The sequence below is a fragment of the Nematostella vectensis genome, chromosome 7 (assembly GCF_932526225.1).
Source record: "Nematostella vectensis chromosome 7, jaNemVect1.1, whole genome shotgun sequence".
In the NCBI taxonomy this organism is placed as follows: domain Eukaryota; kingdom Metazoa; phylum Cnidaria; class Anthozoa; order Actiniaria; family Edwardsiidae; genus Nematostella; species Nematostella vectensis.
In genome coordinates, this window is record NC_064040.1 from 4,762,083 (window position 1) to 4,785,690 (window position 23,608).

The 23,608-nt window shown below is 41.6% G+C and overlaps 1 protein-coding gene across 5 annotated transcripts; it reads left to right on the top strand.

The window, feature by feature from the left end:
• Window positions 1-242: 242 nt before the first annotated feature.
• On the top strand, window positions 243-23,395 carry LOC5504306 (presenilin-1). 5 transcript variants are annotated; one of them, XM_048730339.1, is made up of 11 exons: window positions 243-475; window positions 1,641-1,891; window positions 6,334-6,478; window positions 6,751-6,818; window positions 9,236-9,386; window positions 9,522-9,591; window positions 9,857-9,955; window positions 10,609-10,812; window positions 11,042-11,154; window positions 15,286-15,472; window positions 21,975-23,395. In XM_048730339.1, exons 1-10 carry the CDS (start codon window positions 371-373, stop codon window positions 15,439-15,441), a joined length of 1,362 nt encoding a protein of 453 aa, XP_048586296.1. In that variant the 5' UTR covers window positions 243-370; the 3' UTR covers window positions 15,442-15,472; window positions 21,975-23,395. The 5 variants fall into 5 exon arrangements, with proteins under 5 accessions (XP_048586296.1, XP_048586295.1, XP_032224635.1 ...); XM_048730338.1 differs by lacking the exon at window positions 21,975-23,395 and having other exon boundaries at window positions 15,286-17,179; XM_032368744.2 differs by lacking the exons at window positions 243-475; window positions 1,641-1,891; window positions 6,334-6,478; ... (5 more) ...; window positions 11,042-11,154; window positions 15,286-15,472 and adding an exon at window positions 15,543-18,689.
• Window positions 23,396-23,608: the final 213 nt, after the last annotated feature.

Below are 23,608 nucleotides of genomic sequence, written 5' to 3' on the forward strand. Positions count from 1 at the left end.
GTGTGCTTAGGGCAAGTATGTATGAGTCCCTGCTGGGTTACCAAAATTATTTAGGCGTAAGAATTGCTGTTAACTACATACAAAGTGTTATCACTTAGGGTTAAAATTGATTTTGCCGACGATCACCCATGTCTATCTTCATGGGAGTTCTCCGACCCCCTATGTAATGTGTTTGGAAAACTTAGTATTATTGCTGGTAAAGCTGTGTGAATCTCGGTTCAAAAGCCTGGACCGAGCACCAAGCCTGGCACATGACGTCACTGCTGGTTTCCGCCATATTGGATCGCTACCAAAATATGTAAAGCCGGAAAAGAAACGCCGACATTACACTATAAAAAAACACCCAAGATCCGCTGAAAATGCCCTATAAATGAGTGAGGATTCTGCTGATGAAACATCCAAACTAATGGGAGACGAATCACCCGTGCGAATATCTGGCAGGCGCTCAAATGCCCGGCGCGAAGAAAGGGATTTGGTAAGAAAGAAAATAAAAAACGAAAATGTCGGAAATTGAAGCTCTATGGCGCCTTTGGCTGCTAAGATTGTTATTTCAACGATTTCTTGGTTTAGTGATAGTGTATTGCTGGTAATGGGGCTCGTTTCGAATGTGAGTTTAGTGGTGGTGGCTGTCATGATATCATGCGATCGTTATAACCATTCAATGATCGTAAGATAACTTTGGTCGGAATTTTTTTATCTTTCATTTTTGAAAACTAAGTATTGGCGTCTACACTTAATATATATAAAGTTTTAGTTTTTATTTATTTGTTTAAAATGTTTATTTGATGGTACTGTAACGTGAATTGGTTATTTGTATATCGTGGAACAACACGACCACCTTTAAAATCTTCGATTGTTCTTAATTTATGTTCGATTGCCCTCTGTTCGTCACACACTACAGGCCTTTTATTTATTATGTTATTAGCTTTTACAAATTCCAATTATTGAATGGATAAACTGAAAGATCTAGTAAAAAGATGGAAACAGAATGAATGAATTCTTCCTTTAGGTAAAACAAGGGGTGTGTTTCTCTCAGAGTACAGTAAGAGTCAGATAACCTTTATTGTTTATGAGGATCTTGGTGGTTCTATCAGATGTCTGAATGGCAAAATACTATCAGCAGGAGCCCTGAGCACAATTACTTTACTTTATATAGGTTAAGTACAAGAAGTGGACCCGTCATGCGACAAAAACACAACTTTTGTTTAACACAAACTTCTTGTGTTAAAGTATAAACTTCAAAATATAAAAAAAAACATTTATGCTTACGCAGCAGGGCATTGCATTAAGGCCACAGGCATTTATTAATGCTTAAATGAATTCCCAATTCTCAGTAAGTATTATATATAAAATAAACTCTGCAAACCCTTTTTAAACCCATGCCATGAAACATTTGACAATTCGTGATCACTATACAGTAAGTTTTACTGGTGCAAAAGATTCTTCAACTGTTCAAATAAATCGCTTATTTCATAAGCTCAGCTTTAGTAAACTTAGCTGATGCTTTGCAAGTCTAGTTGTGTTGTAAGTCGCTGGATTTAGAATGCACTTACTAAATCTCAGAAGCCAAAATATTAGTTCTTGGATAGGCTACACAGGTTTATAAACTTATCCATTTGACTAATGCTTTATCTGAACAGAGGGATGAAGATGATGATGAAATGTGCGACCGTGAGAATGATCCAAGAAATTTACGCCGCCAGAGCAGCACAGATAATGTCCTTCCACAAGTGGAAGATGATAATGAGAGTGAAGCAGACGAGGAAGAGATGCTGAAATATGGTGCACGGAGTGTCATGATGCTGATAATTCCTGTATCCACTTGTATGCTGGTCGTTGTGGCAACAATATCATCTGTTACATACTACACAGAAAACAGTGGACAGTACTTGTAAGTATACACTAGCTACAGTGGACAGTACTTGTAAGTATACACTAGCTACAGTGGACAGTACTTGTGAGTATACACTAGCTACAGTGGACAGTACTTGTAAGTATACACTAGCTACAGTGGACAGTACTTGTAAGTATACACTAGCTACAGTGGACAGTACTTGTAAGTATACACTAGCTACAGTGGACAGTACTTGTAAGTATACACTAGCTACAGTGGACAGTACTTGTAAGTATACACTAGCTACAGTGGACAGTACTTGTAAGTATACACTAGCTACAGTGGACAGTACTTGTAAGTATACACTAGCTACAGTGGATAGTACTTGTGAGTATACACTAGCTACAGTGGACGGTACTTGTGAGTATACACTAGCTACAGTGGATAGTACTTGTAAGTATACACTAGCTACAGTGGATAGTACTTGTGAGTATACACTAGCTACAGTGGACAGTACTTGTAAGTATACACTAGCTACAGTGGACAGTACTTGTAAGTATACACTAGCTACAGTGGACAGTACTTGTGAGTATACACTAGCTACAGTGGACAGTACTTGTGAGTATACACTAGCTACAGTGGACAGTACTTGTAAATATACACTAGCTACAGTGGACAGTACTTGTGAGTATACACTAGCTACAGTGGACAGTACTTGTAAGTATACACTAGCTACAGTGGACAGTACTTGTAAGTATACACTAGCTACAGTGGACAGTACTTGTAAGTATACACTAGCTACAGTGGACAGTACTTGTGAGTATACACTAGCTACAGTGGACAGTACTTGTAAGTATACACTAGCTACAGTGGACAGTACTTGTAAGTATACACTAGCTACAGTGGACAGTACTTGTAAGTATACACTAGCTACAGTGGACAGTACTTGTGAGTATACACTAGCTACAGTGGACAGTACTTGTAAATATACACTAGCTACAGTGGACAGTACTTGTAAGTATATACTAGCTACAGTGGACAGTACTTGTAAGTATACACTAGCTACAGTGGATAGTACTTGTGAGTATACACTAGCTACAGTGGACAGTACTTGTGAGTATACACTAGCTACAGTGGACAGTACTTGTAAGTATACACTAGCTACAGTGGACAGTACTTGTAAATATACACTAGCTACAGTGGATAGTACTTGTAAATATACACTAGCTACAGTGGACAGTACTTGTGAGTATACACTAGCTACAGTGGACAGTACTTGTGAGTATACACTAGCTACAGTGGACAGTACTTGTGAGTATACACTAGCTACAGTGGACAGTACTTGTGAGTATACACTAGCTACAGTGGACGGTACTTGTAAGTATACACTAGCTACAGTGGACAGTACTTGTGAGTATACACTAGCTACAGTGGACAGTACTTGTGAGTATACACTAGCTACAGTGGACAGTACTTGTGAGTATACACTAGCTACAGTGGACAGTACTTGTAAGTATACACTAGCTACAGTGGACAGTACTTGTGAGTATACACTAGCTACAGTGGACAGTACTTGTGAGTATACACTAGCTACAGTGGACAGTACTTGTGAGTATACACTAGCTACAGTGGACGGTACTTGTAAGTATACACTAGCTACAGTGGACAGTACTTGTGAGTATACACTAGCTACAGTGGACAGTACTTGTGAGTATACACTAGCTACAGTGGACAGTACTTGTAAGTATACACTAGCTACAGTGGACAGTACTTGTAAGTATACACTAGCTACAGTGGACAGTACTTGTAAGTATACACTAGCTACAGTGGACAGTACTTGTGAGTATACACTAGCTACAGTGGACAGTACTTGTAAGTATACACTAGCTACAGTGGATAGTGCTTGTGAGTATACACTAGCTACAGTGGACAGTACTTGTGAGTATACACTAGCTACAGTGGACAGTACTTGTGAGTATACACTAGCTGCAGTGGACAGTACTTGTAAGTATACACTAGCTACAGTGGACAGTACTTGTAAGTATACACTAGCTACAGTGGACAGTACTTGTGAGTATACACTAGCTACAGTGGACAGTACTTGTGAGTATACACTAGCTACAGTGGACAGTACTTGTGAGTATACACTAGCTACAGTGGACAGTACTTGTGAGTATACACTAGCTACAGTGGACAGTACTTGTGAGTATACACTAGCTACAGTGGACAGTACTTGTAAGTACACACTAGCTACAGTGGACAGTACTTGTAAGTATACACTAGCTACAGTGGACAGTACTTGTGAGTATACACTAGCTACAGTGGACAGTACTTGTAAGTACACACTAGCTACAGTGGACAGTACTTGTGAGTATACACTAGCTACAGTGGACAGTACTTGTGAGTATACACTAGCTACAGTGGACAGTACTTGTAAGTATACACTAGCTACAGTGGACAGTACTTGTGAGTATACACTAGCTACAGTGGACAGTACTTGTAAGTATACACTAGCTACAGTGGACAGTACTTGTGAGTATACACTAGCTACAGTGGACAGTACTTGTGAGTATACACTAGCTACAGTGGACAGTACTTGTAAGTATACACTAGCTACAGTGGACAGTACTTGTAAGTATACACTAGCTACAGTGGACAGTACTTGTGAGTATACACTAGCTACAGTGGACAGTACTTGTGAGTATACACTAGCTACAGTGGACAGTACTTGTGAGTATACACTAGCTACAGTGGACAGTACTTGTGAGTATACACTAGCTACAGTGGACAGTACTTGTGAGTATACACTAGCTACAGTGGATAGTGCTTGTGAGTATACACTAGCTACAGTGGATAGTGCTTGTAAGTTGGATAGTACTTGTGAGTATACACTAGCTACAGTGGACAGTACTTGTGAGTATACACTAGCTACAGTGGACAGTACTTGTGAGTATACACTAGCTACAGTGGACAGTACTTGTGAGTATACACTAGCTACAGTGGATAGTGCTTGTGAGTATACACTAGCTACAGTGGATAGTGCTTGTAAGTTGGATAGTACTTGTGAGTATACACTAGCTACAGTGGACAGTACTTGTGAGTATACACTAGCTACAGTGGACAGTACTTGTGAGTATACACTAGCTACAGTGGACAGTACTTGTGAGTATACACTAGCTACAGTGGACAGTACTTGTGAGTATACACTAGCTACAGTGGATAGTGCTTGTGAGTATACACTAGCTACAGTGGATAGTACTTGTAAGTATACACTAGCTACAGTGGATAGTGCTTGTGAGTATACACTAGCTACAGTGGATAGTGCTTGTAAGTTGGATAGTGCTTGTGAGTATACACTAGCTACAGTGGACAGTACTTGTGAGTATACACTAGCTACAGTGGACAGTACTTGTGAGTATACACTAGCTACAGTGGACAGTACTTGTAAGTATACACTAGCTACAGTGGATAGTACTTGTAAGTATACACTAGCTACAGTGGACAGTACTTGTGAGTATACACTAGCTACAGTGGACAGTACTTGTGAGTATACACTAGCTACAGTGGACAGTACTTGTAAGTATACACTAGCTACAGTGGACAGTACTTGTAAGTATACACTAGCTACAGTGGACAGTACTTGTAAGTATACACTAGCTACAGTGGACAGTACTTGTGAGTATACACTAGCTACAGTGGACGGTACTTGTGAGTATACACTAGCTACAGTGGACAGTACTTGTGAGTATACACTAGCTACAGTGGACAGTACTTGTGAGTATACACTAGCTACAGTGGACAGTACTTGTAAGTATACACTAGCTACAGTGGACAGTACTTGTAAGTATACACTAGCTACAGTGGACAGTACTTGTAAGTATACACTAGCTACAGTGGACAGTACTTGTGAGTATACACTAGCTACAGTGGACAGTACTTGTAAGTATACACTAGCTACAGTGGACAGTACTTGTAAGTATACACTAGCTACAGTGGACAGTACTTGTGAGTATACACTAGCTACAGTGGACAGTACTTGTAAGTATACACTAGCTACAGTGGACAGTACTTGTAAGTATACACTAGCTACAGTGGACAGTACTTGTGAGTATACACTAGCTACAGTGGACAGTACTTGTGAGTATACACTAGCTACAGTGGACAGTACTTGTGAGTATACACTAGCTACAGTGGATAGTGCCCCCATAACAGTGGCAGTGCAAATTATCATGATAGCTTATCTTATTGTAGTACCATAAATGCTTGTTCTAGTGCCCAGCTTCTAATAAGCACTCTATTTCGAATAAGCCTCCCCGTAAAGGTACAAAATATCCACTCCCTAAAAATATCCCCCCCCCTTTGCTTTTTTTTCATTTTAGGTATTTAGTGTTTCTTTGTTGTTCTTAAGTAGTCTCTAGAATAGTCTAGTCCATGTTCTTTAGAAGTAACCTATTTCTGATATCAGTAGGTCCTGTCTAATTGGCTTGTTTTGTCTGTAGAGTCTATACACCTTTCCATGAGGAGACAGGAATCAGCAATGCACAGAAGGCAGGAGAGGCCATTGCAAATGCATTAATTGTGATAGGCGTGGTTCTGGTCCTTACTATAATACTTGTGGTCTTATACAAGTTTAGATGTTACTGTGTAAGTAAACCTTTTTTTTTTCAAGAATTTTTTTGGCTGTCTAAATTTAAGATTTAGTGTATCGTGGCTGAGTCATGCATATAATTTTGTAGGTTTGGAATTTACCTACAAAAACATTTTTTTTTATTGCTGTGTAGCTCCACAATATTCTGTTCCCCTATGTTGTAAACTTTTACTAGTTAAAGACATACTAGTGTGTGACCTTTTATAGGGCAAAATGCAAGAAACCTCTTTCTTTTTTAAATAAATAATACTTCTTAATTCTTTTTCAGATAATATCAGGGTGGCTTGTGCTATCCTCTCTTATGCTTCTCTTCTTCTTTGGATATATTTACTTCCAGTAAGTAGGATGCTCAGTAATCTGACCTTTCCTCCTTTAAAAAAAGCAATGGAATTGTTGAAAGTTGAACCACCTATGTAAGCTAGAGTTAAGCAAGGCACTCACCCTGTTACTAAAAGATCCAAATTCAAGCTGGAGGTGGATATACAGTAATAGGTGGTTGCTATTTTACAATCTGCTTTACAGATTTGATTTGTCTTTGTTTTTAATCTTTTTAAATGACTTATTTTGAAAAAAAAAACTGTCCCTGCATTGTTTGATACTTTAGAAATAATGACTGAGGTGTTTTATAATGGATTGATTTTCACAGTGGTTCAAGTGGATTTAGTTTTCTACTGAAATGAATGTCTCATTTGCATATTGTTCAAAGCTTACAAAACCATGTGCCAGGCAACAGGGTGACTTTTTGCAGGAACTTGTGCTTGGACTGGCCACTTGTAACACAGGCTCAACATCACGTGCCATTGTTGTTCGTAATTCACTATTGTCTGGAATCACTGAAGCATTTCTGTATACATTCAAAATCTTGCTCTCATAATATTAATTTTTTTTCTAAACAGCTTTTTTTCTCAATGAATTTTACACCGATTGCAACCATATTTACCGGAAATGTCAAGAACTGCAAATAAACTACAGGAGAATGTTTTGAACACATCTATGACAGTTGAAATGATCAAATTGCTTAATGCTGTGTTTACACTTGAGCATCCAACCTAGGTTGAGTAACTACCCAACCTAGGTTAGATTTGAAGTGTGTGTGAACACGGTCCAAATAGCCACTTATATGCCGGCAATTACAAAGGATCTGCAAACTCGGTTGAGCTCAACCATTCCAGGAGGCATGGTCGAGCGTACTCAACCAAGGTTACAGGTAAATCTGTTGACAGTTCTTGTCAGCTATCTCTTTCCGATGTCAGTCATTTCTCAACTAGTGGTTACTCAATAGCCATGAGATTACCACATCTTTTTGAGATCCGCACATTTTGCTGGACATTTTACATAATACTTTACAACAAACTAGTTTTCAAGTCAAGGGACTGCGAATCCCTGACGTACTAGCAAAAACAATAAAAACAAAAACGACAAACATCAGGGAAAACATCAGGCAAGGTGATCCCTAAAAGATCATCTTGAATTATAGTGAATCTTGTAAGCGGAAGCCACCACAGAATAACAAGAACGGCCAGAAAAATCTCAATAATCGCAGCAGCAATTTGACCTCAGAATTTAAATTGATAACACCGGCGCTGTTCCAGCTGAATGATCAACCGAGGTTAAGTTTTCAAGTGTAAACATATTTCTCCTAACCGGGGTTCAGTTAACTGAACCTAGGTTGACGCTCAAGTGTAAACACAGCATAAATTTGTAATATGGCCATTTCAGAGAACAGAGGACATTTCCTCTAAAATCTGCAAGAAACCCAATTTTGTTGTATATGCTTTTAAAGAATGTATAGAAATCTGTGTTTATGTAACATGGTAAGACTCTGTGGTACTCACAGGGCGCAAACAAATTAAACACGATAGATTCCTGTGATTTATTTTATTGCAAAAACAGTGAATCAAAATACATTTGAATATCATGGAAATCAATGCCTACAAATTCCGATCTTTTTTTAATTCACTAGCCAAATACTCGAACTTGATCAAGATTTGTTTTTCAGTCACAAATTTTATTAACAAAATGTCATCATGTACAATACGGTATGCGTAGTTCTGAGCCCTGAAACTCTATGTGGTATTATAATTGTGCTTATTTCATTGTATTCCCCAATTTTCAATATGAATTAATCATCCTACCCATCTAAGCCAACCGACAGTTGAGATAGTGTGGTACAAAGCCTTAATGTTTTAGTAATTCAGTTTCAATAATTGTAATTTTATACAATTTCACAAATCTGTGACTAATTCACTGAAGTCCTGCTCTGCAAATCTAAGCTTGATTTCAACAGTTTAAGATAATAACAAACCTTTTACATCATGAAATAGCATATGTTTATAAATTCTTTGGTTTCGACCTTCCAGGTTTTATAATTCACAAATGTAATAATTGTTCCATGGCTCTTTGACCCAATTTATTTGCATAACTGAGAGATTCAAAAGTTGAGAAACGCAACATAAAATAGCTAAAATGCTAAACGACCTCTATAGATACCTTGCAATGTCATACTGAGATGTCTGAAAAAAGGCCTCCCTGCATGTGTAAAGCAGATTTTTGGGGTCCAAAAATTCAACATATTTGTTAACATTGTGAGTGAATCTCTCTACCCACCATAGCCGCTGACTACATCGGCCCTAGACATGGGATGTGATGCCCAAGCTCAGACAAACAGTCACCCTGTTATGCCAGGCATGACTTTAAGACTCTTAAGTATCAGGTACATGGGAATGAATGTTAATGAGTCTTCCTTTTGACAGGGAACTCCTGAGGGTATATAATGTAGCGATGGACTACATCACATTGTCTCTTATCCTGTGGAACTTTGGTGTTGTCGGCATGATCTGCATCCACTGGAAGGGGCCCCTCATCCTGCAGCAGGCTTATCTTATTCTTGTCAGCGCTTTAATGGTAAGAACCAGAGGGGGGAATATGGCTTCTTTTTCTTCTTTTATCCCCCAAAAGTCCAAAGATAAGCTTTATTGGTAAAGTTGAGACATTACCTGAAACATCTGTCAGTTTTTTAGTATCTTACATATTTTTCAGGCATTAGTCTTTATCAAATACCTGCCTGACTGGACTACTTGGGCAATTCTGGCAGCTATCTCATTATATGGTAGGTTATATGCTGGGATGTGATTGACCCAGTACATGTTTATTATTAATTTCTCTGTGTCACTGGAGAGTGAACACTAAAGATATTGATCCCAGGCACCAAGTGAGGAGTCATTTCTTCTTGAATTTATAATAATTATGATGATGTTAATTATTAATATTGCTCCCTTTAAATGTGTATTAATTAAAAGTGATATGCAGTGACTCTACAGTTTATTAAAGGCGTCTATCCTGAATATATTCTACATTATGATCTTTTTCCCCAGATTTATTTGCCGTCTTGTGTCCCAAGGGCCCTCTAAAGATTTTGGTTCAAACAGCACAAGAAAGAGATGAGCCTCTTTTTCCTTCTCTCATATATTCCTGTGAGTCTATACTATGGACATAAACTGAAGCAAAATAAAACCCTAAGCAAGCTGTACAACCCTCTCAGGCCAATACAACTAACACTAGTGCGGTTTGGTTACCATGTTGTGAAGCATAGTCTGCCATCATTTGTTTGTCTTGGTGGTAAACCAAGTGTAGTGATGCAAGCTATGTTGACCAATGTTGGCACCGTTTGAATGAGTCTTAAGACAAGTCCTGCTGCTTTAGTTTTGGTGTCTTTTTAAAAGTATAGAAGATTTCTTGTCTAATGAATTCCATCTTAAGTATATATGTAGCTGCTGTCCAATGCCCTGAATAAGCTTGGGGCTTGTAGTATAAGTAGCTGTTACTCCCCGTATAGTGAAAGCATTTGAATGCAAGCTACAAAAACCCTCAGGTACAGTATTTGCCATTTTTTGGCACTAAGTGCTCGATTTATTAAACTTATACGTGAGTATATTTTATTTATGGTGCATCCACCTTTTAAGGCTCATGTTCCTTTAACAATGACATATTATTATATTATTATTATTATTATTATTATTATTATTATTATTATTATTATTATTATTATTATTATTATTATTATTATTATTATTATTATTATTATTATTATTATTATTATTATTATTATTATTATTATTCTTGATAGCTACTATGATGTGGACAGTTGGTATGGCTGATCGTGATCCAAGCAGCAATCACCCTGCTAGCCAGGAGAACTCTGCCGGAGAGAACGAGGAAGAGGTAGAGAGATCAGGGGAGGGCCCAACATCAGAGGAGGCGCGGAATGCCGTCAGGAACCTGGGAGAAGCAGGGCAGCAGCAGCCACAGCAAAACGGCGAGGAGGAAGAGAGTGAGTGACCACCTTAACCATCAGTCATGTCTGAGACTGGCTTATTTCCTTGTTTCTAAAGGGAGAGGGGACACATTGTCATTTTCGCATCTAGTTTGTGCATGGAGTGTTTAGTTGCCTGTGGGATGCCGTAACCGTTGAGTGCCTACATCATGACTCTTTCACTACATCAAGTAGATGACCGTAAGTACCATAAAAATATATGATTGTTTTTCACTTCTTTCCACAGAGGGTGTGAAGCTTGGTCTTGGGGATTTCATCTTCTACAGTGTGTTGGTCGGTAAAGCTTCCTCGTACAAGGACTGGAACACTACTATTGCCTGCTTTGTGGCTATACTTATTGTAAGTGTAATATAACATATATCTCCCAGCCACTCACATTCATGCACCCCTTCCTATGTACACACTCCACCCTCCCTACATACACTGCACCCCTCCCTACATACACTGCACCCCTCCCTACATACACAGCACCCCTTCTTACATACACTGCACCCCTCCCTACATACACTGCACCCCTTCCTACATACACTGCACCCCTTCCTACATACACTGCACCCCTCCCTACATACACAGCAACCCTTCTTACATACACTGCACCCCTCCCTACATACACTGCACCCCTTCCTACATACACTGCACCCCTTCCTACATACACTGCACCCCTTCCTACATACACTGCACCCCTTCCTACATACACTGCACCCCTTCCTACATACACTGCACCCCTTCCTACATACACTGCACCCCTCCCTACATACACTGCACCCCTTCCTACATACACTGCACCCCTTCCTACATACACTGCACCCCTTCCTACATACACTGCACCCCTTCCCACATACACTGCACCCCTTTCTACATACACTGCACCCCTTCCTACATACACTGCACCCCTCCCTACATACACAGCAACCCTTCCTACATACACTGCAACCCTTCCTACATACACTGCAACCCTCCCTACATACACTGCACCCCTTCCTACATACACTACACCCCTTCCTACATACACTGCACCCCTCCCTACATACACTGCACCCCTTCCTACATACACTGCACCCCTTCCTACATACACTGCAACCCTTCCTACATACACTAAACCCCTTCCTACATACACTGCACCCCTCCCTACATACACTGCACCCCTTCCTACATACACTACACCCCTTCCTACATACACTTCACCCCTCCCCACATACACTGCACCCCTTCCTACATACACTGCACCCCTTCCTACATACACTGCACCCCTTCCTACATACACTGCACCCCTTCCTACATACACTGCACTCCTCCCTACATACACAGCAACCCTTCCTACATACACTGCAACCCTTCCTACATACACTGCACCCCTCCCTACATACACTACACCCCTTCCTACATACACTGCAACCCTCCCTACATACACTGCACCCCTTCCTACATACACTGCAACCCTCCCTACATACACTGCACCCCTTCCTACATACACTGCACCCCTTCCTACATACACTGCAACCCTCCCTACATACACTGCACCCCTCCCTACATACACTGCACCCCTTCCTACATACACTGCACCCCTTCCTACATACACTGCACCCCTTCCTACATACACTGCACCCCTTCCCACATACACTGCACCCCTTTCTACATACACTGCACCCCTTCCTACATACACTGCACCCCTCCCTACATACACAGCAACCCTTCCCACATACACTGCACCCCTTCCTACATACACTGCACCCCTTCCTACATACACTGCAACCCTTCCTACATACACTGAACCTCTTCCTACATATACTGCAACCCTTCTTACATACACTGCACCCCTCCCTACATACACTGCACCCCTTCCTACATACACTGCACCCCTTCCTACATACACTGCACCCCTTCCTACATACACTGCACCCCTTCCTACATACACTGCAACCCTTCCTAGATACACTGCACCCCTTCCTACATACACTGCACCCCTCCCTACATACACAGCAACCCTTCCTACATACACTGCAACCCTTCCTACATACACTGCACCCCTCCCTACATACACTACACCCCTTCCTACATACACTGCAACCCTCCCTACATACACTGCACCCCTTCCTACATACACTGCAACCCTCCCTACATACACTGCACCCCTTCCTACATACACTGCACCCCTTCCTACATACACTGCAACCCTCCCTACATACACTGCACCCCTCCCTACATACACTGCACCCCTTCCTACATACACTGCACCCCTTCCTACATACACTGCACCCCTTCCTACATACACTGCACCCCTTCCCACATACACTGCACCCCTTTCTACATACACTGCACCCCTTCCTACATACACTGCACCCCTCCCTACATACACAGCAACCCTTCCCACATACACTGCACCCCTTCCTACATACACTGCACCCCTTCCTACATACACTGCAACCCTTCCTACATACACTGAACCTCTTCCTACATATACTGCAACCCTTCTTACATACACTGCACCCCTCCCTACATACACTGCACCCCTTCCTACATACACTGCAACCCTCCCTACATACACTGCACCCCTTCCTACATACACTGCACCCCTTCCTACATACACTGCAACCCTCCCTACATACACTGCACCCCTCCCTACATACACTGCACCCCTTCCTACATACACTGCACCCCTTCCTACATACACTGCACCCCTTCCTACATACACTGCACCCCTTCCCACATACACTGCACCCCTTTCTACATACACTGCACCCCTTCCTACATACACTGCACCCCTCCCTACATACACAGCAACCCTTCCCACATACACTGCACCCCTTCCTACATACACTGCACCCCTTCCTACATACACTGCACCCCTTCCTACATACACTGCACCCCTTCCTACATACACTGCACCCCTTCCTACATACACTGCACCCCTTCCCACATACACTGCACCCCTTTCTACATACACTGCACCCCTTCCTACATACACTGCACCCCTCCCTACATACACAGCAACCCTTCCTACATACACTGCAACCCTCCCTACATACACTGCACCCCTTCCTACATACACTACACCCCTTCCTACATACACTGCACCCCTCCCTACATACACTGCACCCCTTCCTACATACACTGCACCCCTTCCTACATACACTGCAACCCTTCCTACATACACTAAACCCCTTCCTACATACACTGCACCCCTCCCTACATACACTGCACCCCTTCCTACATACACTACACCCCTTCCTACATACACTTCACCCCTCCCCACATACACTGCACCCCTTCCTACATACACTGCACCCCTTCCTACATACACTGCACCCCTTCCTACATACACTGCACCCCTTCCTACATACACTGCACTCCTCCCTACATACACAGCAACCCTTCCTACATACACTGCAACCCTTCCTACATACACTGCACCCCTCCCTACATACACTACACCCCTTCCTACATACACTGCAACCCTCCCTACATACACTGCACCCCTTCCTACATACACTGCAACCCTCCCTACATACACTGCACCCCTTCCTACATACACTGCACCCCTTCCTACATACACTGCAACCCTCCCTAGATACACTACACGCCTTCCTTCATACATTGCACCCCTTCCTACATACACTACACCCCTTCCTACATACACTGCAACCCTTCTTACATACACTGCAACCCTCCCTAGATACACTGCACCCCTTCCTACATACACTGCACCCCTTCCTACATACACTGCACCCCTTCCTACATACACTGCAACCCTTCCCACATACACTGCACCCCTTCCTACATACACTGCACCCCTTCCTACATACACTGCAACCCTTCCTACATACACTGAACCTCTTCCTACATATACTGCAACCCTTCTTACATACACTGCAACCCTCCCTAGATACACTTCACGCCTTCCTTTATACACTGCACCCCTCCCTAGATACACTACACCCCTTCCATTATACACTGCACCCCTCCCTACATACACTGCACCCCTCCCTACATACGCTGCACCCCTCCCTACATACACTGCACCCCTCCCTACATACACTGCACCCCTTCCTACATACACTGCAACCCTCCCTAAATTCACAGCAACCCTCCCTACATACACTGCACCCCTCCCTACATACACTGCACCCCTTCCTACATACACTGCACCCCTCCCTACATACACAGCAACCCTCCCTACATATACTGCAACCCTCCCTACATACACTGCACCCCTTCCTACATACACTGCAACCCTCCCTACATACACTGCACCCTCCCTACATACACTGCACCCCTCCCTACATACACTGCACCCCTTCCTACATACACTGCACCCCTTCCCACATACACTGCACCCCTCCCTACATACACTGCACCCCTTCCTTTATACACTGCACCCCTCCCTTGATACAAGTACCAATGTGTCCAAAGTGTGAGACTTTACTCAGCAATAACATTATTTGTTATCACAGCTCGCTTTCTATTTCCTAGGGTCTCTGTTTGACGTTGTTGCTCCTAGCCATCTACAGAAAAGCCCTCCCTGCTCTTCCCATCTCGATCACTTTCGGGCTCATCTTCAACTTCGCTACTAAGGAGCTTGTCAAGCCTTTTATGGACAGCCTCTCCAGCAAGCAAGCCTTTATATGAGCATGCGTCGCGTGCATTTTGCCGCTGACACGTAAGGACAGCCCCCCCCCCCCCCCCCCCCCCAAGCAAGCAAGCCTTTATATGAGCATGCGTCGCGTCACTTTTCCGCTGACACTTTTACTCTCAGGTTCGTTGTTTCTCCAGGGATGAAGTGAGAAGCGATGGGTCCTTCTCCATGTTTCCTAACGCTCAAAAAAACTTTCTGACGGACCCCATTGTCATGTTTGTGGCTTAGCACTACTGTCATCCGCACTTTTCTTTTACTCAAAATCACAGAGAGCTTCTGTTTGCATTGTTCTTTCTATAAGCTCTGTGTCCATACTAAGAAATATAGTCTGCATTGTTCTTTCTATAAGCTCTTTGACTGTATTACCATAAAGAGAGCTTTAAAAGTAATACACTCTTTTTTTATTATAAGAACCTTTCTTTTAAGAACGTCCAGGCTGAGATTTCACCAAATTTTAAGAACATGCTAAGAACATGCCGAGGCTCAGATAGCATAAAAATCTTTTTTTTTTTTAGTCCTGATGCGTTGAAAAATGCAGAATCAAATTGTGCTCATAGTAAACAACCTTCATATTATTGTTATTGATCATTAGTGTAATTCTCTTCCTAGTAATTCATTAGGTATTATATTCTTATATACACTAAAATTTAAGAACATCGTTAAGAACATATTCAGCCTTATTAAAATGTCCCAACATTATGAACGGCCCAGCCTCAACTGGAATTAGACGTTCTTAGAAAAAAAGAGTAACTAACCATCGTTATTACAATTCCATTGATATTATTACTTTGCGGCTTTGGGAATTTTGCGCATTCTTTACATGGAATTACTTTAAGTGTTGACCAATGGAATAATTTATGGATTTTAGAAAGCTGCAATGTAGTTCAACGATTGTAATTGTAAGCGTGAGCTCACAAGATACACAAAATAACAGAACCCTTTGACATAGCCCATTGAAAATACGTAGACGTAGAAGCCTACGTGTGTCCGTAAGTTGTGTTAGCATTCGTATGGCGCTCAAGGACTAACGCTACTTCATATCGGCGCCAGCTGAAAACTAAATCATTTCCGTGAGCTTGACGCCGTACTCGAGGTTTTTGATTTCCATAGCAAACAAGGTATGTATTACCGTAACCAAACAAATAACGGCGAAAAAAAAAGCGCGCGATTTATTGCTTATTGCAACAAATTACGGCAAAAAGAAAGCGCGAGATTTATTGCTTATTGCAACCATACGGCGAAAAGAAAGCGCGCGATTTATTGCTCATTGCAACAAATTACGGCGAACAAAAAGCGCACGGTTTTTTGCTTATTGCATGCGCGTTTCAGTTTTCCACCTCAATTTTTTATTTTCGTTTTCTTAAACTGACGATGCAGTGAAAAGTAAATGAAATAATCTGGAAAATACTTGTTCGTTATAAATAAAATCATATCAAACACTAACTATTTCTCTTTATTGTTGGGATTTCTCAATTTTATCAAAGGGGGGATTTTATCAAACTAGATTTCCTTACTTGTACATGCTTCTTAGAGCTTCATGAGAATAAGGCATGTCTCCTATTTCTTAGTATCCAGAAGAAGCATATATAAGATTTTCTTAACATGTTTGTAGGTAGTGGATTAAAACTCTTGTGTATATACTATGAAACTCCATTCTATTTCACGTATTTTATTTTTGTATAATCACGGAATTGTATGTGTCGAATAGACTGAATAAAAAGAGATTGCATATTTCCTGTTTATTTGCTTCCATAATTTGATTGTATTATACTCCTCTATTTTCCTTGACCTTTTTGCCCAAGCCTTTTAGAACAAATATTAGTGAATGATTGATTACACATTTTGTTTTTCATTTTTTTACATCTTTTTAATTTTTTTTCTGTAGCAAATTGTATCTTTGTCGGACATTTAGCGTTGGCGATAAATAATGATTATATCATCGGTTTTATTATTAGCCCTCTTTACGTTACTATGAAGTATCTGCGGGAGCCAATAGTTTAGAAAAATAAAATCGCCTGACAATGGGGCTACTGTTTTACAGGCCTTGAAAAAATGAAACTCGTAATTTCGCATTTCGTCCCAAATACCACAAATTGTTATTGTTTTTACAGTAATAAGATTAGTCTTTCACTTGACTTTTACTGACAGGCAGGTGGGCGCGCGTGGGTAAATAGACCGGTGTAATGCCGTATAAACCGGAAAAACATGATTAACAGTTTTCATGGATAATACAATATAAATAATTAGAGCTTATTTAAAACACAAGAATATTTTTACAAGTTTAGCTTGATACCTCAAAGCACCTTTATTGTTATGGTTCGCTTTCTCTGTCCCTTTACTTTTCTACGAACCACTGCAAATGAGAGTAGTAGAACTTGCTTCGTGGGAAAGCTGTTTTTCGAGTCGGTGAACAAGCTGTGAGAATTGTACCGAGTCCTGTGGTGGTTTTAGTGCGAACTTGGCATTTTACGCGGGCCCGTAGTACGTTGCGCGTGGGTGCTGCGGTGTTCTCCTACACGCGGCTCTTTAACGAGTTGTTGAAAAGACCTTGATCTAGTGGTTAGCCTCAATGAGGCGGCACCTAGCATCGGTTCTTTTCTACTAAGCGCATTTCTGTTGCTAGCCTAAGTGCAAAGCAAACAACAAGAGCGAAGTAAGCATATATGGGTGTCACAGAAGGGCGTGCGGATTAGCTCATGTTATCCAATAAATACATCCGTATGCTGACAGGTTTTCGGCTCGTTTTAATGACCGATGTTGGTTCAGTTGGATCGGTTCGTTTTATAACCTGTAATAACTAGTTAATTGGATTTCATTCGCACATAACAGAAGAGTTTTAAGTTAAGAAAAATGCAACACAACCGCAAAGGATTTGGAAAAACGAAACACTAATATAACCACAGGAAAAGGCGGGGGGGAAATCTGCTGAAAAAGGACAAAGAGGCTCTAAAAACTATTGTTTGGATTTGCAAATTTTAAGCGATCGAAAACCCCAAAGAAAACCGTCGCCGCCTCCTGACACCTGTGTCCACAAAAAGTAAATATAATCGTATTTGCAGCTTGTATCCCATAGGGTTACATCGCCAGTGAACGAGCAATCGGAGAATTCAACAAGGATAGTGAGGGTAAAATACGCGTTCCACTGGCCGTAGAATGATACACCATTTGAGGCGTGTTAACATACTCCGGGATAATTCACAAGTTCTTTCATAAAAGGAAATACACACGAAGCTGTTAACACGTAAGTATAACCAAGATCTGCCTGATTGATGTTTGACAAAAATGGATTCATTGTTCAGATGTTTAGAATTCTGAGTCGTTTTAAGTTTTTAATCTTAATTTGTATGACTTCCTGGACAAGCAATTCAATTTTCTGACCGGTAGCATTGTTTTATGCAAAATAATAATGTTCGATTAGCCTTTATTCAAATAGTCTCTTGGCGACGGTCGACTCCAAAACCCTTCAATGTAACACCGAATCCCTCTGATTTAACACCGAACCCCTCCGATACAACACCGAATCCCTCCGATACAACACCGAATCCCTCCGATTTAACACCGTATCCCTCCGATACAACACCGAATCCCTCCGATTTAACACCGAAATCCTCCGATACAACACCGAATCCCTCCGATTTAACACCGAACCCCTCCAATACAACACCGAAACCCTCCGATTCAACACAGAACCCCTCCGATACAACACTGAATCCCTCCATTTTAACACCGAAACCCTCCGATACAACACCGAATCCCTTCGATTTTACACCGTATCCCTCCGATACAACACCGAATCCCTCCGATTTAACACCGAAATCCTCCGATACAACACCAAATCCCTTCGATTTAACACCGAACCCCTCCAATACAACACCGAAACCCTCCGATTCAACACAGAACCCCTCCGATACAACACTTAATCCCTCCATTTTAACACCGAAACCCTCCGATACAACACCGAATCCCTCCGGGATTCAACACCAATCCCCCACCCCGATTCAATTGAACGCAAAATATGGAGGTTAGATAGCCTAGTATTCGTAGCCATATGTCGATTCAAGCACATTTTCGTGAAAAAAAAAAAAAAAAACGCCAAAGACATCCGCAACGCCACTGGCGTGTAGCGGGGGAGGGGTATAGATGTTTTATATAAGACTTTACCTTTTGGCGGTTGAGGGGTGCTGCTCGCGCACCCTCTCGCACAACCTCTTTCAACCCCTTCCCTCTATACAAGACCGAGACTGCGACGGTAGCTCTGCTTTGTGCACATTATGAAATAGCCAGTGTGACAACATATTCGTTTAGAAATCCCCATTTAAAGGATATTTTTGCGATTAGTTTCTAAGACTTGCTACGTTAGATATACAGAGTTATTGTTCTAATTTCTAATAAATGTCAACGCATACACCATGATTAGGTTGTGTGAGTCTTTTAATTACCATTATATGAAGTAGTAACTAGAAGGGTTGAAACCATTGGTAAACTTTTAAAATGACGGTGTAGACGGAGTGTAATTTAGCGGCGTAGCCAGGATTTTTAACAGGAGGGGGCCCAAAAGGCAATTTCAAGGTATTTTCTGTATTTTAGATAATGTCTCATACATTTACTGCACCTCTGGTTTTCTTCTATCCTCTGCTCACGATGCTAGGTTTAAGGCATCCCCCTCCCTTGTTTTTATTATAATCTGTTTTCTTGTATATTCATTCTGATATTTCTAGCACAGGGTGCGGACATTATAACTTGATTTGTCGATTTTGTACGCCGCAAGGCGCAAGGCTCCTTTCTCACAACCTGATCCAATATCGCGATAGCTTTAATTGAAAAATTTCTATATCAAGACCAGCCGCATATTAGGGGTCGAGCTCGGTCGGCATGGGTCTGTTGATGAGAAAATCTCTCAGAGACAATGCTAAAACTGATGGCTACCCACATCGAGTTCCCTCACTAAGGTTTTATAACACTGACGGTAAGAATGACCAGATTATTACACTCAGCATTTGACAATACTGAACACTTGGCACTAAAAGCCGAAGTGCGATTGATCATACAAGACCATACACGCCTCGTGAGTTGTCAAAATAACGCAATGCTATCGAAACAATAGGAAATAATGCGTGACCCAGAACGATACATACTGTACTTTTCCAAATCACAGGGAGTTAATTCGCCTTTAGTTTTACCAGGCTTAAGGGGCGACAGTAGACCTAAGGAAAGCATGTCCGGTGAGTGTTGTACGACAGGCGCAATCTCCACTTGAGTTTTTAGTCACAGGTAAAATAGTATGGTTTTCATAAACGCTCAAACTGCCAATCACAACACGTTCTTGTGTAAGAAAGGTAATGGTACAAAAAAGTGTTTTTTGAGATCTTACGGTGACGACAATGACAATAATATCTTGCTGGCAGTTTTCTTTTGACTTTTTTGGCTGTTTGTTAGCTACATGACTGTGAAATGACCAGTATGTGGCGGATGATATGACGGAAAAACATGAGATGACACTTCAAATAAGCCCAGTTTACATCTAATATGGCGGAAAATTTTAGTGTAGTACTTAGTGAGTGACGGCAAACGAAATATCAAATGACACTTTTTTTTATTGATGCGATTTTTTGTAAAAGGAAATTGAAATTTAGAAGGATGATCAAGAAAAAAATTTATAAAAAGCCCAAAATCTCGGTATGTGCATCTCGGCCTCACGTTATTTGTGTTTTGAAAATCAGTCCGTAATACAAGGAAACGATGGCTTTTGTAAGAAATTTTTTCCTTTTTCTCTATTTTTGCATATTTTTTAGGTTTTTCTGTCATGTCGTGGCGGATAAGTAAATTTTTGAGAAGGTTCATACATTTTCTGTGTTCACCCGCATTGGCTCTGTTTTTTTCACATATTTACTGTATTTCACCCGATTTCACAAGATTTCTGTCCAAGTTGAGTTGACAGCTACGAATTAAATTTAACAAAACTATAAAATTGCAGCACGGACGTGATTTCCCCTGTGGTCCACTTCTAGCAAAATAAGTTTAAAATACACGTGAAAATAATTTGCACTGTTGGAACAAGGACAAGCCGCAAAATTGAACAAGCCACTACCGTGTACAGCATATAAAAAGGGGAGTTTTTTTATGTGAGCTAGTTACGCCTCGTATAACTCTGTTCTCGAGAGGAATGAAACGGTGAACTAGTCTTCCTTTTTCTCCAAAACCTCAGTCCTCTGACTGGTAACTTTGTTTTGATAGCCGGAGCATTTATTGCAAAACGGTATCTCGAATAAAATGCATTCGCAATTTGTCTAATGAAAACAAGCGCTACTCATCTGACTTGAGTTACCAGGGTAAAGAATGTCAGACTGCTGCCATTTCGTGCGTAATAAACGGCGTGGTAATGTTGCACTCTGGCACGCCCTTAGGGCGTGTCGTCAAACTTTTAGAGAAACAAGAAATGCCCTCGCGACGTAAATGGTACTGGAATAAAAAAGAAATGTTCACCTATTTTCCAAAGCCTGATATACGTTTGTCCATTTTTATTCAGATTCCGCAAAGATAACGATGGATGTCAGCACAGTCGGGCGAGAACTTGAAAGCTACATAAATAGTAAGCTACATGCGGCTACTTTCGTCCCTAACGACATTGCCCTTAACAGCAAGAGAAGCATCCACGCAAGCCCTAACGCTATAAGATCATTACAAGGGACAGAACAACAAGGACACCAATACGTGACCCTGACCAGTCTCCTAAGCCAAGACGTCCCTTACGGCGCAATGCTCCTCGAGTTCCCTTCAAGCTCCAACACTAGTTTAGAGTTTGTAAACAGCGAGAGATTTCTCATTTACGATTTCCCTCCACCAGCGGCGATATACAACGAGTACCTGTTACCACTTAGGGCGTGTCCGGTGGCGGGGGACAGTATCCCCTTACTCCTCCGCGGGGCCCCTAGCCACTCCCTAAGCCAACACTGGTTAAAATGGGTACCAGGTTTCACTCCGCCATTTATCAAGCATATACATGAGGTTATGGATTATGACGACATAGTGACGTCATTTCCGCATCAAATGATCCCCTCCTGCAAGCATGCAGTCGACCCGGAAGTACATTATAAGTTGCTGTCGAAAAACAGCATCCCCGAGATGGGGGCACATACTCCGCATCACATGACCATGGAAAACCACGCCCTGCCGTGTATGGTAAAGGCCGCACACGGAAAAGGCACCAAGGGCACATTTAAAGCAGACACGGAGCAAGAACTGGAACAGATCTTGGTCGAGCTGCGAAATAATCTTCAGCGATGTGAGCCTCCTATACTAACGGAGGTCATCGAGGACATTGATGGAAATTACTGTTTACAGTTCTATCTGCATAAGTCCGGGGAGATTTATTGGCTGGGTGTGACTACCCAAATTATGGGTGATAAATTTGTGTGGGGTGGTGGGGTGGTGGATTGGACGAAGCAATTGTACCTCAGGGGGCTCCTGTGGGGCACGATTTGTCCTGTAAAGGAGTACCTGCACAAGCAAGGGTATTTTGGAATAGTTGGGATCGATGTGTTGACGAGTAAGAGAGGCAAGTTCGTAATCGATGTGAACCCGAGGATCAACGGGACGACGCCTCAACTCTTTCTTGCGCCGCGTATGGCAGACCTCGGTTATGGGTTGTCTGTGTACATCGCAGATGGGAGGTTCTTGTGCACTTCAGAGAGCCTGGTACAGAGGGCAGATGTATTGAATTCTACAGGGGAGGTCAGGGTAGTGGTTTTGTCTTCAGCTGACATAAGGGATGGGTGTGAGGCACACGTGGTCGTGTTTGGTGAATCTGAAGAAAAGGCGAGTGAAGGCTTTAAAAGGTTGAAAAAATGTCGCTTATAACTCTTACTAGGTTTTAGCTCTTTTTTTAGTCTTGTCAGTATCTATAGAATCAATATGGCGTGTAATAAATGGTTGGCCAACAGAAAAAAATTACCTGAGTTCTGACTGAATACTGCAATAGCGCTCTATGCATTCCCGTGAAATTGTTACGTTACCTACCTGGGGTTCTAATTTTTTTTAGACGTTCATTCGCATTTATTCTCAGCGGTGGTAGCTTTAGACTGAAGGGAATTCTTTCAGAGGGCCCCTCCTCCCCCAACTTTCCCTCCCCCGATCAGTACACGAAGATCCCCTCTCAGGTCA

Coding starts and splice junctions, on each gene's coding strand:
- LOC5504306 (XM_032368743.2), top strand. CDS start 20,559: ATGCGTGACCCAGAACGATACATACTGTACTTTTCCAAATCACAGGGA. Junction 20,671..21,974: donor ACCTAAGGAAAGCATGTCCG/GTGAGTGTTGTA, acceptor ATTTTTATTCAG/ATTCCGCAAAGATAACGATG.